Genomic DNA, 13,999 nt, shown 5'->3' on the forward strand with positions numbered 1-13,999 from the left:
TCACTAATAACAACAGATAAAGGCCGAGGCCCTTTGTTATCACCTTCTAGTGGTTTCACAATCTGAAGCTTTTCTGGCAGGTAGGAGCGACTGCTGATAGACATTCCTGAATATCCAGTGAATTCTGAAAATCTGGAGTGAGTTCCCAGTGACATGATGCTCTCTGTGGGGGTAACGGAACCACTGTGGAGCTCTCCCTTTTCTGCCAGTTCCCGCAACTTCCTTTCCTGCTCCTCCTCAAAGAACTTGCGCTCTGAGAGGTAATTCTCGCGCCTGAGGGAGAGCCTACGCAGGGCAGTCTCTAGGTCACTGGAGCCTGGAGTCCCTGGAGTTCCAGGCTTCTTCATCCTGTCTTCATTTCTAAAACATAAAGGGGGACACAGAAAAATAATAAAAAAAAAAAAGGTGGGAGGGAAAAAACACATTCTTAGAAATGTTTTAGACTTCCATATGACAGTTTTGAGACACTCACCAATACCTTTACATTACTGTGTCTGGGAACAACTTGCTCCTCATCTGAAGAGCTCAAAGGCAAATACCAGTCTTTTGTTTCTCTTCCATAGTAAAAATTTTGAGTCCTAGTTCCTGCCTGGAAACCTGCACTTTACTTAAGAGCTTCCTCCTACAAAGAGGTGAGAGTTGTCTACTTGTTGTGTGTCTCTCACAGTTATGTAAACTCAGGTAAGCAGGCTCCATGTTAAGGGGCCAATGCTGTAAGAACACCACAGTGAGTCACAAGAGTATATTATACTGACAAACATATATTATTTTGAAAAATGAAGCCATTTTAATGAAAAGTATATACAGCATATAGTGTGGAGCTGTACTGGGGGAAGAGACAAGTAGCTAAAAAAGCAGAGTTCCAATTAGTTTAATTTCTAAGTTTTCATATTAGGTAACCTACAGATGCATACTTTATTCAGTTTTAGGATCAAAACAATTAACTGTAGCTGCATCTGGAATCAGAATTCCCTGGCATTTATGTAACATGGTGAAAATTTAATTATTTTTAAGTGTTGACACATAAAAACAAAGGGTGGTTTGACATCATCTGGTGATGTTGCATCTCAGAACGGGTCTGAGTTGCAGACACTGATCAATACACAGTACTTTCTAAAAGCTTTATTTTTTAAATAAACTTGAGTGCCCAAAAACTATAAGCACAAAATAAATTTTGAGGACGTATGCCACTGTGATTACTGCACTACATAAGACAAAAGGAGGAAAACAGGAACACTACCTTTATGTCAGAAAGAAAGCAAAAGCAAATTCCAGTGCTCTGGTACTGACCCATTGTCCGAGGACTCTGTCTCTAAGATGATGCTATTGGTCTTGTTGTCTATCATAATGTTAGAGATGTCTCCCCCATAGAAACTGGAACGTGGAGTGCTGACGCAGCTAGAAATGACTGAGTTCATAGCAGAGGACTGGTTAGAGCCTGGGATATTCATTGGTGACGGAGTCATGGATCTCTGCTTGACAACTTGATTGACATTTCTCACCGTCTCAAAGACCCGCTTCTGATGGCTGTAAAACACACACACACAGTTAATAATCACTCAATAACTTATTACCATGAAAAGGAACAGAGAAACAGGTAACAGCTTATTAACAGCCCTTCCTATTCACAGGTCTATCAAACACTTTGGTTTTATACATAGTTCTGTAAAGTAGCATGCATAAGGTCCCATACTAGCTACAGTCTGGCCATTACATTCAATCCATCAACATAATTCTTCCATAACCTTAGAATATTTTTGACAGAACACTTGACAATCATGTGCATGGACCCTTTCAAATAGCAACAAAAAATAAGTGAAAGAGCATTTCAGTACATCAGCTAAAAGTGCCATAAAGTCATTATGTAAAAATGACATTTTAAAAACCAGAATTGATCTCCATTCAACTCTTAACTATAAACTGACTAATCCATTTTAAAAGAGAGTTTGAATTTACTCTCCTGAGTGTCTCCATGCAAGCAAGTCCTGTATCTTTTCTCTCTGAACCCAATTTCCAGTCCCCTTAAACAGTACTTAAAAAAAAGGAAAAATATCCCAGAAATATAATGGACCAGGACTTGAGAGAGAGGCTGCCAAGGCTGGAAACCTAATATTTGACCTACTTCTACAGTTTATTCTTTATCAGCATTGTCTTTATACCATAAGAAACATCATTCACCTGGTTCAAGACTGACATCAGATGACACTTCTGCAGAAATTTCTTGATAAAATAAAATCACCCTACATCATGCTGTAGCAATGCCACCACTGCTTTATTTTACAGTTCAACAATGGCTGAACACAAGGATAGCACATTCCTTCTATCTGAAAGGTAACACTACCAGGTTGTAACAGTGACTGCATGCCTTAGGCTATTTAATGTCATTTAAATTTCTTTCCTTCTGTCCATGGGTGCTCAACAGTTGCACCCTTTGTGTGGAGGCTCTAGGTCTAGAGTAGTATATCTTTATGAGGCTGAATCTAAGAGTATTTATCAATAAATAGTCCCATGGAGCTTGCAGTTACTACCACTGCACAAATAAATAAAACCAAGACAAGTCACGTAACAAAAAAAAAGTATCCTCCTCTGGTACAGGCAAAGTAAATAAGATATTCTAATGAAGTTAAACTAGCTTTAAGTTAGATTATACTGAAAGGATGAACAGATCCTATGGGGTTTGAGCATGCTCACAACTTTCTGATCTTACATTTTTCTAACCAACATTTCACTCTGTCAAAACCTCATTTGCAGTTCTTGGCTCAGGCTCAGAAAAGGTCAATGTCAGGCATTTTGTAAATGCAATTAGAAGGTTTCTGTACCTTCCCTGACTGTCCTGTTTTGTAAACTCTGTTTCTGTAACAGACCCTGTAAACTGGATTAACTTATTTCAAATTAAACAATCCATGCTTTGTGCAAATCTGTGAGATAAACCTATTGGAGTACACGTGCAACTGGCATCAGGGAGGCCATTTCTGCCAAGCTGTATCTATCTATAGCTTTGGGGCTGTCGCAAGCACTTAACTGGTTTCAAACTACTCTCTTGTTTAATTCAACAGAACTTCAGCACAGGTATAATGGGCATCACACTAAGTACCCAGCCATTCCAAATCCCTTACTGCCCTGATGTTCTTCCTGTAAAAACTGGATTAGATCAACCTGTTATGTTATAAAACTCACCAAGAACTTGAACTCCTCCTCTAACTGGTAGCTGAAGAAACTAGCATGGTAACACACAAGAAAACAAACCTTTTCTCATTCTCAGCACTCATCAATGAGGAAAGAAGTTTACAAGACAAAGCAAAGCCAGTATATAGGTGTTTTCTTTTAGCAGCTTTAGGAGAAATTAAAAACACCCCAAAAACTAGGCAATTTGTTTTCCTTTCTCTCTATTATTCACATTCAGCTAGAAATATTTCTTTCTAAATATCTAGCTCAACTCTTTTCTGTTTTTTCTCTTCTCATCAAATAATTAAATTCAGATATAACCAATCAATTAGGAACCAATTCTTTTCAGTCGTACGCCAAGTCAGGAGAGTCGGGTTCATCCAAATGCAGTTCTTTCCTCATTGACCCTTCTATCTCTGCTGCCAAAGAATCCTGTTAAAAATAAGCACAAAAGAGAAACAAATATCATAGCATTAATAGGTTGGCATGACAGAAAATAATAAATTCCTTATACAAAATAATAGATAATGAAGAGTATTTCTAGTAGAAAAAAAGGAAGGTTTAAATATGAAAAATTACTAGAAAATGTAGGTATTTAAAGCACTGACAAAATATGGCTTAGCTTCATTTTCCTGCAGTATGTATGTTCGGATGATACATAATATCTGCCAAAGAACCTTAAAAAGGCATTGTAGGCAACAACATTTGTACCCAGACTGAATTCCATACTCAGTAACACTCATCTTTCATGTATAAAGTTTTGCTCTTTATGTTCTCATTTAGAATAAACATAAAACCCACAGCATTATCCACCCATCCACAAAAACGACGTGATTCTTGGCATAAAGCACTATATACTTTCTCCATAAGGTTAGAGGCAACAGGCCATCAATTTTCCATAGCTGGTCACTAAGTTTTACTGCTGGGTGCAGGGTCTTACTATCAAACATTAACAAATCCAAATGATCTTTTGTCCCATGATTCAATGTTTGAAAATCATTTTCACACAAAAAATATAAACCTATCTCAGCACAAGCATACTTTTCACAGCTTTCAGCTGTATTTGTGCAAGCACAATTTGTATTATTTTTGCAACCACAACTTGTATTATTAAATGTCTGCACTTTAATTTGGCCGGCATTCAGTCTCAGAAGGGAGCACAAAAAGGCAGGCTAAGCCTTTGTTGGCAATTTACTTGTGAGCACAAATAAAATGTGTTCTTCAGCAGTAAGACAAGGCAGGCCAGATTTTGCTGCATGATTACATTAATGTATTTCAAAAGAAGCCATTGATACCATTGCCTTCAGAAGTAATCTAACTACTCTAGAGGCAATGTCTAACTACTTTCAGGCAAGCAGAGCAAGTCACTGCACACATTCTTATCCACTCTTTTTTTTCATTTCATTGAGGGTACTGCATATTTCCTGAGTTTTAAATGTCATAATCACATGAAATCAGGTAAAGAAAGTTGGTAACACCAGAGAAACCACCATAACTTGTTGCCATAGTACAGATTCACAACTAACATTCTTTTAATGAACCACTGAATTTTCAGTCACTATAAAACAAGAAGTTGTGCTTTTAACCCTGTTCAGAGGTTTAGACTGAAGAATTAAAATGTATATCATAAATTATGCGAAAGATGCCAGGTCTGGAAACCATAGTTATGTTATTAAAAAGTTTTATCTCCAAGGATATTGAAGACAAACAGCAAGGTCCTAATGAACATCAGCCTCCACAGTACAGGAGATGCCTAACAAAGATGTACAGAAGTGTGTAAGAACCTGTTAATGCTTAACCTGTTAACCAGGTTTCACAGTATAAGCACACACAGCTGCAGGCAGAGCTGCACAGCACCACTGTTTCAGAACCACGTTTGCAAAACTGATTGCTCAGGTAGCCTTTAAGACTATGCAAATACAGATTTCACCCATGCTTATCTCAGACCCAGCATCCTATCCCTGAAGCTGTAAGTCAGATGCAAACACATTTCCTTTGCTTGGTGTGTGCAGGTTTCCCCTAAATCTGCTTACCATAGGGAAGAGACCAAGGGAGTGGTACCGACGTGATATAGCATTTGGCATTGTCTTGTTCCTAAGGTTTTTCAGCTCTTCTTGAGCCTCATGAAGCATTTCCATGCACTCTGCATATTTGTCTTCCAGCTCTCGCAACTGTAATATACAGAAAACAGCCCAAGACCTTATGGGGTGCACTATTACCACAAAAATCCTGCTAATATTTTTAATACTGGTAAGCAATAATGGTGTTGGGAAGAATATCCCACTTTAAAGGAATCGATCTCCAACAACTGAGTATCACTGAAGGATCATTAATAACATGGATTAGTGATGGGAAGGCAGGCAGGGAGGGTAACAATGTGGAAGGAACTCTTTGCTCCATTTCTTTTCTTTCCTTCCATGTGAAGCCATTGTCAAGGTGAAGATACAGAGCTAAAAAAGTATCTTTAGTCTGACCAGGTTTTAGTGCTTAATCACTGCCATGATGACCACAGTGGCAAACACCATGGTCTCTGAGGACAAAACATTCCACAATGGTCCAAAGGACTTAGGAATTTTAAAGCCAGGACTTCCATGCAAACATACATATACACGTATAGCTTTCAACAGTCTAAGACTTATTTTTAGCTTTCTCAGGAAATACACCTTTTATAATCACCCTGTCTACAGATGTCTGTGTGCCCTCACAGCTTCTGGGTTCATCAGCCACTTCAACTAAGTTTGGCAAAGGGGCAGAAGTCTGAAACACCACATTCCTACAACTTTCATAAAAATAAGCTATTTGGTTTAGAAAAAGAGATCCAGTTCATTTTCTTTCCTAAGAAAGCAATGGTGAGGCATGAGCCCAACCTTTGTTGAGCACCACAGATAAAAAAGGTCCACCAACTGGAAAAGCTTCTCTGGCCATTCCCACCTTCATTACCAAGTACTGCAAGTGCAAAACACATCCCAAAGGGATCAAGCTCTATTAATTCCATCTTGTCCATTTTTTTTCATGCAAATGTAGCACCCATAAGACAACCCGAAATACTGGACGGCCTTATGTTTATACACTGAACAAACAGAGCATCAATGAACTCTTCCATTTATCTCACTAGTTAAAATAGGCAGAAATTACCAGCCTAGAGAAGTCAACCTCTAAAGGTGTTCCTGTACAGCCCATAAGTCTCTGTGTTTCAAAACATGTGCCACTTGAAGGAGCAGAGAATAGGAAAGGAAAGGGTTTGAACTCTACTAGGACCATAAATTTTCCTTCATTCCATATACACAGGCAAAACTATTTAATATTTCTGATCCAACTGAACCTCTCATGGCAAAGTGAACAGCCATTGCTCAGCTACTAAATTATTGTATTACTAAGTAATGTACTCACCTCTGCTGTGAGCTGTCTCTGGGCATCTTTAGCTGCTCCCAGATGCTGGACAAGTTCCTCATTTTCAACTGCACACTAAAACATGCGAAAAAATGTTAGAAATACTGTGATGTTTTGTCCTGTGATATTTGTATCATATACTACAGTAGGAACATTGTACCTTTTCTCACCTCTCCTCCACAGAAACAATAATCTACACATTAGCTTAAAAACATTTATAATGTTAACACAAGAACACACAGCATTAGAATGCACCTTGCTGAAAGAACCTCCAAACAAGTATGTGCCCACTGAAATACTTGCACTAACATTCTTGTCTCACTGACATAACTCAGAGCAGTTTTGTATCTAATATTTAAAATAATTGAAACTATTGCATTTAAGAAACCATCTATGCATCTTTTAATAAATTGATGCTTTCTAGTCAAGTATTCCAGATATTAAACACCAAACAAGGTCATCCACATAAGGAAGGTGGAATATTTCCTTAAGGCTCTAGTACAGAGAGGATTTTAATCTGTCCTCCAGTTACATTAGTAGCAAATAACAACAGTAGTCTCTCAACTGGATTGCTTACAGCTTTTGCCTTTTTCTGCAGGTCGACTATCTGAGAGAGAAGATGAGTGATTTCTTCTTGCTGCCGGGCAGCATCTTCAGTTTTCTTTGCTAGCTCTTCAGAGATATTGGCAATCTGGATGTTTGCATCCCCTTTAAGATAAGTAATTACAATTAACATCACAAACCCAAAATCAGAAAAGTAAGCATAAAGATGTTCTTTTGGAACATCACTTGCTTCAGCAGAATCCTACTCCCAATTCACAGTTAGGTATTTTTGAAAAACACAGTAGGACACAACCAGAAAGGCATCAAGTGCTCATGCTGCAAAGAAGACCGAATACTTTCAATGCAAAACTATTTTTAAATGAGAAAAATTTAGCTTTCAGCCAACATTTTCTGCTGTGAAATTTCAGCCCAGAAGTTTTCTCCTCATAACCATTTGTAAAAGGAAAATAATTACCACAGAAAAACATAACTGACTGATCTGTTTCAGATTTTTACTGACCTATCTCAAAAAAGTATAAAGAAGTAGGCACATACTTAGCTCTTTTACACAGTCATTGACAAGTTGTTGTTCTTTCTCTTCATAAGTAATTGTTTCAGTCTTCAGCTGACAGGCCTGTTCAAGAAATCCACATCAAATATGCTACATTAGCACATTTGTTCTTTGCCAGTCTGTTGTTGCACTTCCATCTGCTTCAGAAAGACAAGCTATTCTAATCACTCCTTCAGGAAGACAGTGAGAAACTACAGTTTTTGCCTGTCCTCCCACATGTTCTGGAAAAAGAGGCCAGGTGAACATTCAGCTGAGACATTACTGTATGGAAAAACTTGCATCATTATCACCATATCCCCACTAGATGTCACTTGTGTATTTTGCACTAAAAGTAAAAAGAAAAAGAAAGGCTTGGACATACAAAACACTAGCATGCAGAACTTGATCCAGTCACTGAGCAAAGCTAGGTATCATCAAAAACTAAATAAATGCTTGGTTTAAATAACTAAATTAAACATTCAGGTATTTAAAAAACATGCTATTTGATCCTATTTGAAAAGTTCTGGCACTGTAACCCATAAAAAACCTTAATGCAACCTCCTTGCCTGGTTTGTCTTTTCCACTCTGACTCTGGGAGTGCCAAGAGCAGCATGGCTGCAGCCAGCTGGTTCTGTCTGGCACCACCTCGGTGGGTCTGTAATCTATTCCCAAAGCTGGGGGCATGCACAGACACCCAGGGACTGCATCAACAGAGAACTGCACAGCTCACAGGTTTCAGATTTGGCTTCACCCTGTGTCTTGCTGGCACAGACTTCATCTCCCTGGATGAGAAGGCAGTGCTGCATGGGGTTTCCTACTCCAGAGCTCCTGATGCAGTGGCTCTCTCAGTTCTAATGTTCATTATTCTCAGACCATCTATTGCTCATCTTCCTTGTGTACCTTCTCTCTTAAGAGCACAGCAGTCTCCATTACCTGGTGTCTTGTGCAAAGATGTGGCACTACCTATTTACAATGGGCCCTGCATTTGCAGTGGAAAATGGTAGTAACATTCTGTTGTTGTCATATATTCACTCTTAGACCAAAAGTATCTCTCCTGCTATACTCTGCTACATGTTTGCAAAGTGGTAACACACTCCCATGTTTAAAAGTTGGATTGAAAATATGAAATTATTCACTTCATATTCAATTAATAAAGCTTAAAAAACTGTGTCATCTGTGAAACAAAAAGAATATTATAAGAAATAAAGAGAAGAAAAGCACATTCAATTTAAAATATTAACTGCCTTGACTTGAAACACAAAATGAAGAAATGTAATGCAAATTTAGGCTAGAAAATTGCATTTTGACAAACACTGAATTGGTATCAGAGGCTACACCAGCCTTGAGATCTGCAGCTCAAGTCACATATATCTGCCAGGTCAGCCCTTTACAACCTGTTTCAAAATGCAATCCTGGACTCCAAAATCTGCCCATGTTCCTGCACATTCTTACTGCTTTGCATGTAACTTCATTTGGGAAGAATTTCTTCACAGGAAATGTGATAGGACATTGGAATGGGCTGGAGTCACTGTGCCAGGAGGTGTTCAAGAAAGGACTGGACATCATACTCAGGGCTCTGGTCTAGTTGATAAGGTATTGATTGGTCAAAGGTTGGCCTCGATGAGATTAGAACTCTTTTCCAACCTAAAAATTCTGTGATTCTATGTAGCTTCCACATTTCAGCCTTTCCTTCATTTAAAAGGATAAAGGATATGTTATATGTAGAATTACAGTCTTAGTTAGACTCTCAGCTTTTAATACAAGCTTCTCAATACCTGTGTTCTGGCATTTAGACAAACAACTATATTAATCAAAACAAAGAGAGCAATTTCACCTCAGATCTAAGCACAACATTTTCCTCTTCAAGGTCCTTGAGTTTCTTTTGAAGAGAGTCCAAATGAAAGTAGTTCTGGACGGAGGAAGAAGATTCATTCCTCTTCAGCCTTGTAGGAAAAAGCAACAATTTAAAATAATTTTTACATATATTATGGCCAATCTTACAGAAGCACAGACTGAACACAGGCCCCAAAAGCAAACAGAGCCACATGAAATACTTATTATTATGAGCTTATTCATGCCATTACTTTTGGGCAGCAATAAATTTGCAGTGAATTTCATAAGAGAACATTTAAAAATGTTATTTATTATTTTGCACATTTCCTATGGAAAAGTTGTTCAGCCAAGGCTATGAGAAAAGAAACCATGTTACTACAGGGAGCAATCCAATAGCTCCTGATTAATGCTGCACATGCTCCATCAGAATGCAGCAATAACTCTGCAAGGGCAGACAGCTCCTCAGAGCCTGCAATGCTGCTCAGCCAGCTAAGTGCCTGGAACTCACGCTGTAAGCCATGCTTTATTTCATTCCCTTGGCTTGGAATTTTTCCATAGTGCCTTCAGAGGTCCTTCAAGCACAAAGGTCACTCATGTAGCATGTCCTAGCACATGCAAATGTGTGTGGTGCACTGGGCTGCTGTCAGTGAGACCCACAGCTGACCCAGCACAACAGTGACCCAGTTCCTCTGAAAGTTGCAGCATCGTGCCAGCAGCCTCCCTGTGTACTCTCCCCTCCTGGCTCCTGTAGGCACCTGGATAGCCAGCTGGCTCAGTGCAAATCCTTCCAGCTGGACCTTGCACCAAATTCTAGGCCCATTTATAGTACTAGCCAATACAGGGGCAATTTTACCACTTTTCAGTTAGGAAATCATCCAACAGATGACAGTTCAGCGCTGCAGATCAACTAACTTACGGGGTGGAACAGACGGACTCCGGTTCGCTCTCTTCAGCAGCACTGGTGTAGAACTGGAGCAGTTCATCTTTCATGGACAGCTCATGCCGCAGCTGAGAAACCTACACAAAGAAACAGCTCCCAGATCAGTAAGCTGATTTTCCAGACACATTTTTAAGCAAACTCACCACAAATTAGCCTGTTATTCACTCTCCAGGCATCATCTGGGACTAAATCAAGAGTCAAAGACTGAAACAGACCAGAACCATTTCTTTTATTCTTAGAAAGAAGGGAAAGTGTACCTTTTAAAGTAGCCACTAAATGATTTTTTACTGGTCCAAATATACAATTATTCACTGCTATTAGACATGTTTATTTTTTACCTTCTTTAAGATGAGCAATCCTGACTCACTGTTGCATTAGTCTAGATTCACATGCACAGTAATGGATATATTGCAATGATACAGCAAGAAATTAATGTGGCACACTCAAGCCAAACATTGCATTTATTCATTTTGTGTGATGACTGTCACCTTCTGGCATGGATGCTGACCTTGCAGGTCTCAGAGGCTGACATTTCCTCCTCTCCAAAAGGCTTTACATAAAATTACTGAAATGCTTGTGTAGTAAGGGTACAATTGTGACTCAAGTGCGGGTTGAGCTGCAGAACACCACCACAGAGTGGGAGGCTGCTGTTCTGAGGCTGTTCCAACAGTGAAAGTTGCAGTCAGTTTCCGGGATTTTTTTGCTCCAGTAAAGTAGTTTGTGGGATTCCCATACTTAGCATATACATACATGAAAAATTAATGAAACATCCAATGTAGGTGATTAAGATTCCTTGTAATTGTGAACTCTACCAATGTAATCTTTGTTACTTTATATTGCAATTCTCCAAGAAAAGGGTTAAAAGCCCAATTAGACAGTAGCATTTACACAACTTCACAGCTGTGACTTAAGATGCCAGCAGCAGGAGATTACTTTTATTTGCCTTGCACAACTACAGACAGCATAACTGATCAGACACATCCATTTCCTTCCACTTGCACTGCAAGACTTGGCCCTCAGTTTGCACTTTCCCATGTAAAAAATGAACAGTATGTTTCTTTTTAATAAACTTCTGCTTTTCATATTGTAAGCATACTTTTCTTTGTAGTTATTATTAGGAAAAAAACCAGAGAATATCAATTACATAGATTTGAACTCCATTTTCATCGAACAAAAGAGCAGATGCAATCCAAAAAAGCACTTTAATTGTTCAGAATTTGAGGCAAACAAGGTCATTTACTTAACTATGACTGTTCTGCATAATGAGAAGTGCTAAGGCACCAAGTCCTCCTGAGACATGGGTTCTAAATAGCAAGGGGGAAAAAACCATCCCCATCCAACCACATTTTAGAAAGCTATTAAACAAAATTTGTGCATTAATTTTTGGAGGCTTGCTTTCTCCATTTCAGGAAGAGCGAAAATGCTGAACCAAAAATAATGATTTACTTCCCTTCGGCACATTATAACTCAGCCTCTTTAAGAAGCAAGAATTCAGATGCTGTCTGTGGGTGTACACTAGATCATCTCCAGCTCTTGCTACTGTTTTTTTTTTTCTATGAATTAAAAAGACTGAGGATACTATTTTTACTGCCATTTCTGAGCATTCCAAACCTCCAAAAGGGCGAACAGTCAGAAAGGTTGATCTTTTAATGGAACAGGACCTGAAACAATAGGCATAAACTGAAACATGGGTGGTTCCTCCCAAACATCGGGTGCAACTGTTTAATTGTGAGGGTGACTGAGCACTGACATAGGTTGTCCAGAGAGCTGATGGGGTCTCCATCCTTGGAGATAGTCAAACACCATCTGGACATGGTCCTCAGCAATGGACTGCAGGGGGTCCTGCTTGAGAAGCAGGTTTGGACAAGATGACCTCCAAAGCTCATTTCCAATCTCAATCAGGCTGTGAAACTGTGAAACATTCACAGTAACTTCCAGCAACCCCTCCCTACAATGCAGCATTTTGTGGTGTGTTAACTTTGGTGAGCAGCTAAGCACCCACCTGCTGAGCACACTGTCTGCCCCATAATCCCCATAGGATGAAGGAGAGACTCAGAAGCTCGGGAGCAATAAAAGCTTCTTGCTGAGACAGTTTAATAAGTGAAGCAAAGCTTCCCATGCAAGCAAAGTAAAATAAGGAATTTATTCACCATTTTCTATCAGCAGGTGCATGTTCAGCCACTTACTGGAAAGTGGGACCTTGGCACACAGAACTGTCACTTGTGAAGACAAACACCATAACCATGAATATCCTAGATTCTTCCTCCTTTCCCTGACCTTCTATTGTTGAACATAATAATATATGGTATATAACATCCCTTTGGTCAGTTTGGGTCAGCTTCTCAGCATCTTGTGCAGATGGTGGACAGAGAGAAGAGAGAAAAAAAAAAAAGCTGGGGAGGCTGGCAGGGGCACAAGGGAAAAAGAAAAGAACCTGGTGGATGCTGTGCAAGCATCACTCGGCAATAGCCAAAACATTGTTATCAACACTGGTTTAGTCCCAAGTCCAAAGCACAGCACCAGGTAGGCTGGTGAAGAGTATTATCAGCATCCCAAACTGACACAGTACATATTTTCACACTGCAAAACACTGAATTTGTTTTATGAACAGAAATAGCCTGTTCTACATTTTCACAAGTCACTACCACATGTACCCTCTGGAGCTAAGGCTGCCACGTTACTGTTGCACAATCTTGGTATTGTTATCCAGCAATAGGGACTGAGCCCTCGCTGTGCATGGGACAAGGCCCATGACATCCACAAACCAAGCATGGTGATAGCTCATCTCTTCAGGCTTCTAATTGCCTCTGCTGGCCTGACAGCTTTACTCAGCTTCAGAACTAATTAATGAAATAGCTGTACCTATCTTAAAATAATTTAATTAGAAGATAAAACTATCTTCACCCAGAGAACAACAGTTTAAAGACCTGGAACCTAATTCAAAGAATCAATATTTACTGAATCATGAACAACTGTTTCAAGAGCAGAGCTGATTTGCTTTTCCTGACAGCAACTAAGTACTTAACAGGTTAGAATTACTCAAAAGAAAGACACCCTGTTACACTGTATGCAAAAAGCACACATACAAGTACCAAGTCAAAGAGCATTTCTGTCTTTACAACATTACTTTCTACTCTTAATAGACCAAAAGCAATTTCCATTTTTTAAGCCATTGTTCCAGATTATAATTAAACTTTGTCCTTTCCTCTCACTTTACACAGAACAAAATCAAACCTGGACTTTGAAACCTGCTATCATCAAAACACAAACCCTGACAGGTGACCTGGAACTTGAATAACACGTCTAGAGGGCTGCATTACCCAGAGGTTAACACAGGTTTGAGGTGGTGTTATTTGAGGACTGACTGCATTGGAAGTGCTGCCATTTTAGCTTCAGAAGCATAGGCCAAAATAAACAGAGGAAAAAGAAGTAGAAACTATGCAATTTAGAAAGATTAGGAGAAGCTGAAACCTGGTGAGCTACTCCATCCTGAATACAATTCACATTGTGCAGATTTACAGTTTACTTTTCTTTGATATTGAGCTCTAATGTCAAAGAAGACAATACCGAAATGTAGG

The 13,999-nt window shown here is 39.2% G+C and overlaps 1 protein-coding gene across 4 annotated transcripts in view; it reads right to left on the reverse strand.

Annotated features, from left to right (window-relative positions):
- The window catches only part of TRAK1 (trafficking kinesin protein 1), a 125,772-nt gene that overhangs the window by 20,159 nt on the left and 91,614 nt on the right, over positions 1–13,999 (reverse strand). For all 4 annotated transcript variants that reach the window (XM_071429583.1, XM_071429582.1, XM_071429585.1 and 1 more), the window contains 9 exons: positions 10,398–10,498; positions 9,483–9,591; positions 7,654–7,732; positions 7,133–7,263; positions 6,556–6,630; positions 5,199–5,336; positions 3,521–3,597; positions 1,291–1,527; positions 44–360 (listed from right to left, as the gene is read on the reverse strand). In XM_071429583.1, the coding sequence (XP_071285684.1) occupies positions 44–360; positions 1,291–1,527; positions 3,521–3,597; positions 5,199–5,336; positions 6,556–6,630; positions 7,133–7,263; positions 7,654–7,732; positions 9,483–9,591; positions 10,398–10,498 (1,264 nt within the window). The remainder of the gene's footprint in view (positions 1–43; positions 361–1,290; positions 1,528–3,520; positions 3,598–5,198; positions 5,337–6,555; positions 6,631–7,132; positions 7,264–7,653; positions 7,733–9,482; positions 9,592–10,397; positions 10,499–13,999) is intronic.

This window comes from Agelaius tricolor, unplaced genomic scaffold (assembly GCF_023055355.1).
Source record: "Agelaius tricolor isolate 1412-34295 unplaced genomic scaffold, bAgeTri1.0.p SCAF_6, whole genome shotgun sequence".
Classification (NCBI taxonomy): domain Eukaryota; kingdom Metazoa; phylum Chordata; class Aves; order Passeriformes; family Icteridae; genus Agelaius; species Agelaius tricolor.